Raw genomic sequence first — 4,699 nt, 5'->3', positions numbered from 1 at the left:
TTAATACTAAAAATCTCTTTCACCAATTATATACGTGAAAACAATTATCTTTCACCAATTACTTTAAATGTGTTATAATAATCAATTAACATTTTACATCAAAGCGCGAGGGATTAAATAAACTCATTGGTCTCACAAAAAAATGTATATCTACGCTCTAAACATTTTTTTTACATTTCACTTTGAAGCGGGATTGATCAGACTTATTTACGTACGCGGTACGCTAAAAAAAATCAGTTCAAAAAAGTAATAGTGAAAAACTTCAATACGCTGTTCGATGTATTTTATCTGCTTCCTACCTATTTATTATGATCTCAATTTGAGGTGTGCCATTATTCTCAGCAGGTACTTTATTGTGCAGGTTGGCATGTTGAGACAATTTTTTTCATGGATTCTTTGTATCTGCGGATTAACTTTTCCCGCCATTCAAACAAGTTTGACGTTTAGTTTTTAAGAGTTCTTTTTAGTTTCGAACAATATTTAAAGTTTAGCTAAAATATAAGTTGAGAAGATCTAGCTTGTTTTTTGTCATGTATAAGTCCAACTACTGGATCTAAATTTATTCAAGCTTTAATACAAATAACGATGGATTTTACTATCAAACGCAAAATTATAAAACCTTCTTATACTGGAAGCCTCGTTGAACTTTATCCCCACGATCTTCAATTGTATAGAATACCTCCTATTAATACGGTAACTTTGCAAGAGTTTGAAGAACTAGCCATCGAAAGGCTCAAAGTTTTGAGAACGCTCGCGGCTGTCACAACGTTAAAAGGATTTAAAATATATTCGAAAGAATGGCGGGCCGCTGTCATCGAAGAGCTGCAAAAAGAAGGACTGAAAGGATACGTTCAGTCCTGTAAAGCGGCGGGGTTCACTACAACAGAATTTGATTTACAAGCGAGGAGACGAGATCATATCTCTCACTTTATTTTAAGACTCGCTTACTGCCGCTCCGAAGAACTTCGGAGGTGGTTTACGACAAGAGAACTCGAACTTTTTAAGATGAGATTTCAGTCTCTGACAGCGGACGGCGTTAAACATTTTCTATCTATAAACAATCTCCAGTACGTTCCAATAAATAAAGAGGAAAAATCAGATATTCTTAACAGTTTATACGAGTCTACAGCTGCTTGTTCTCATGGTCAAATCGAATTATTACACTTTTATAAGGTGAAGTTCAATGAAGTGTTTGATTTGATTAAACTGAGAAAAGTTTATTTGCAGGGAGGATATGCCTTCATTCCTAGCAGTGAATTTGTTTCTGTTATGACTTCGCAGTACAGATCTCACATTAACCAGGCCCTGGCTGTCGCCAACCGCCGGCTTCCGGATGTAGAGCATGATGAGAGACTGGTGTCTTTACTTAAGGGATTACACAACTCTTATACAGGAACGGACTACAATAACGCTTCTAAATCCGTGTTACCGATTGAAAGTTTGGATAGTTTGTCGACCAAAGCGTATCCATTATGTATGCGGCAACTTCACGAATATCTGAGAAGCGCACATCACATGAAACACGGTGGAAGAATACAATACGGACTGTTTTTGAAGGCCGCCGGTGTTACTTTGGAGGATTCCCTCCGTTTTTGGAGAGAAGAGTTCACCAAGTTGATGGATTTGGATAAGTTTGAGAAGCAGTATGCGTACAACGTGCGCTACAACTACGGCAAGGAAGGAAGCAGAAAGAATTACTCGGCGTACAGCTGTATGAAGATCATCCAGGGCAACGTGGGTCCGGGAGATACTCATGGCTGTCCCTTCAGGCACTCGGATCCAGCAATCCTCAAGACTAAACTCTTAGGGTATGGGATGAATCCACTAGGTAAGACAGAATAATAAATATGAATTATTATTCATCACTATACGCTTACCCGCACCTGATGGTGCATGTGGCACTGTATTGGTATTTACACAAAATGCAGTGTATTTTGATCATGTGTCGCGTGAAGGTGAGATGATCAGTCTTATGCCAGTCAAGGGAAAATTAGATATTGCAGTGTGAATTGAACTCTAGACATCAAGCATGGTAGGCGAACTAGCCAACCGCTACACTACGAGGCAGACTTGTCTCCACTCGATTTTCCTTTTCAGGATTCTTAATTTTTTCCATTTATTATGAAAATAATTTGTTGTAAAGCTAAAAGACACCGTTGGATATACGGCTAACTATGAAACTGGCATCGCGGATTCGATTCCCGCCAGTTGCAAGAAAAGAATCTAAGGAACATTTTCTTCTCAGTTGTCTGGGTGTTGTTGTGTATTTTCATAACGTCTTCTCCTTCCCGCCTGCTGTCAAACCTCTTAAATTGAAGCTTAGCTGGTTATTCCTGAAAAAAAATAGTTGTCTGCCTCATTTAGTCTTTAGCACATTTGCTTACCATGCACGAGGTATCTGTCTCAAATCTCGGTATGGTTGATCTGAAATATTGATTTGAAATGTATTACAATATTGCAATATTTTAGTCTCTGGACTGGCACCTCCTGAGGTGTAATACTGATCATTTTACCTTTATGTAACAAAAAATGATTTGGATATTCGGCGATTGGTGTACTGATGCAATGTCCTCTGCAACACTAAGTGGGAATAAGACACTAATGATGACTCCATGACATTTATTGAGGATCGAAATTTTCCAAGGTTATTTCTTAAAAATGAATGATCAGATAAACCAAAATCTTAAGTCTGGTCATGTCAAAAGCAGACAGAACCGAAGGGCATGTAAGACAAAAATGAATGTGGAAGTAGCTAGGAATGTATGCCACTTTAGACGTACATGGCGGTCCATCCACTCTGCCTACCCCTACGGGAAATGGCGTGATGGTAGTAGTCAGCCTTGTGGTGTAATGGTCAGCACATTTGCCTACCACGCGAGAGGTCTCGGGTTTGATTCCCGACATGGTTGATGTGAAATATTTATTTAAAAAGGGTGTTTTTGCACCAGAATATTTCATAGTTCCTGGACTGGTACCTGAAGCGTAAGATTGATCATTTTAACTTCATGTAACAAATAATGTTCAAGATACGCTGCGATTGGTGTACCAATGCAGTACCCTATTCACCATTAGGTGCGGAAAGGGAATGATAATGATGGTAGTAGTATTAAATGTAAAATTAATCTTTTGGTATGATTTGTAGATTTTTCTGTGAGAATGTAATCGGTTTCAGTAGGATTTTAAAAATATATGTTTTTTTTTTATTGCAGCGATTTCCACCATTGTAGATTTGGCAAAAAAGGGCCATTACCAAATAGCCTGCAGTAAATACTTTGATGTAACAAATAATGTCCACGTGGAACTTGGCGTCAATCATCCTAATCAATATTTCGAAGAGAGTCAAAACCTTTCTGCTGGTCATGGCAAACCCAATTTAGATCAGGTGAAAACTGAGAGGACCTACGTTTACAACCAAAACTCACAGAATGGAACAAATAATGATTCACGTATTGATGATGGCTTCGAGGAAGACTTTACTGAAGCTGATTTGAGCATGGTCGATATGGAGATATAAAAGAATACAACATATAAATCAACTTGATTGATGTTTTTAATATGAATAACTCAGGAAATTGTCTTGTCTTGTTGACTAAAGTTTTTTTGTTGTCGTTTATACAATGTGCATTAATTTCATTGTGGTAGAACGTCTGTGTGTTCTTCTAAGCTAGATCTGCATTCCACAGCACATACATGGGCTACCTGATGCCTAGTAGAGTGCAAACACAGTTAATGCTCTCGGAAAGCATCCGCAGTATGTGGCCCAGCCAACTATATTTGACAATAGTCATTATCCATCCGTAGAAAAATATTATAAACAAATTATTTATTTATTTTGTTAATGTGTAATTAATGTTGTAATATTGCACATCTAAATGTATTTACTTATTTAACTGTCTTTTTGTAGTATCTTATTGATATACAAATATTTAATGGAAATAATTTTTTTATTAAATATTTTTTCTTGTAAATTTTATCTATCCACGCTAGGTTGGAGGTAAATTAATTAATTTTATTGTTAATAATCTTATCTTTTTCTTTCTTTTATCTATTTATCTCTTCCACTAGACAAGCCTGTATTAAAAGAGACAAATTTTTATTCAGCGTTAAAGGCCGTAGGCCTTATGCCATGGAATGCTCCTGTATGTCATGGAATCCTCCTATAACTGTGACACGTATAACACACCTATTCTCGACATGACAAAATATTTTTTTGCACCAGAGAGGGAAAACGTTTACGAGAAGGTAATATGGAAGTCTAGATATTTACACGGCTTATGACCTGTCATTGGTTGGTTTAAGTGACCACTTTACACACAAATTCACCATATTGCCATCCACTTTTCCTCAACTCTACCATCTGTTAACAAAAGTTAGTCAAAGGGCTGAAACCTTTATTGTTGTGGGTGAGATTTATCTGGCTGAATTTTTTCACTACTAGGCAACGCGTGAAAATCCTTTTTTAATTTTTAGGCTTATACCAGTTCTTCAATGCTTTGAGTATGTCCTAATTTAAATTCATGGTGATGGCGAAATAGAAGTAATAATAATATCTTGCAATTACCAGTGTAGTGTGTCTTGAAAGAAAATACCCCAGTCTAACGCTAAAGTAAAATATGTACTTCACAATTAATGTCATGTGTACTCTTGTCTAGCTTAAATCTAAAGATTGAGGAAGGTAAAACAGTAGTAATATTTTAAA

The 4,699-nt window shown here is 36.7% G+C and overlaps 1 protein-coding gene across 1 annotated transcript; it reads left to right on the top strand.

Annotated features, from left to right (window-relative positions):
• The first annotated feature begins 418 nt into the window (after positions 1–418).
• LOC148275188 (DNA primase large subunit-like) lies at positions 419–3,936 on the top strand. Its single transcript, XM_088236017.1, has 2 exons — positions 419–1,828; positions 3,210–3,936. The coding sequence occupies exons 1-2, from the start codon at positions 586–588 to the stop codon at positions 3,512–3,514; spliced, it is 1,548 nt and encodes a 515-aa protein (XP_088092143.1). The 5' UTR covers positions 419–585; the 3' UTR covers positions 3,515–3,936.
• The last annotated feature ends 763 nt before the right edge of the window (positions 3,937–4,699 follow it).

Source organism: Micrasema longulum, unplaced genomic scaffold (assembly GCF_059751315.1).
Source record: "Micrasema longulum isolate JH-2025_06_02 unplaced genomic scaffold, ASM5975131v1 h1tg001492l, whole genome shotgun sequence".
NCBI classification, from domain to species: domain Eukaryota; kingdom Metazoa; phylum Arthropoda; class Insecta; order Trichoptera; family Brachycentridae; genus Micrasema; species Micrasema longulum.
This window is presented reverse-complemented; position numbering and strand designations above follow the sequence as displayed.

Bases quoted from the DNA above. Each gene is read 5' to 3' on its own strand.
- LOC148275188 (XM_088236017.1), top strand. From the start codon at position 586: ATGGATTTTACTATCAAACGCAAAATTATAAAACCTTCTTATACTGGA. The intron at 1,829-3,209 runs GTAAGACAGAAT...TTTTTATTGCAG, and splicing joins GTATGGGATGAATCCACTAG to CGATTTCCACCATTGTAGAT.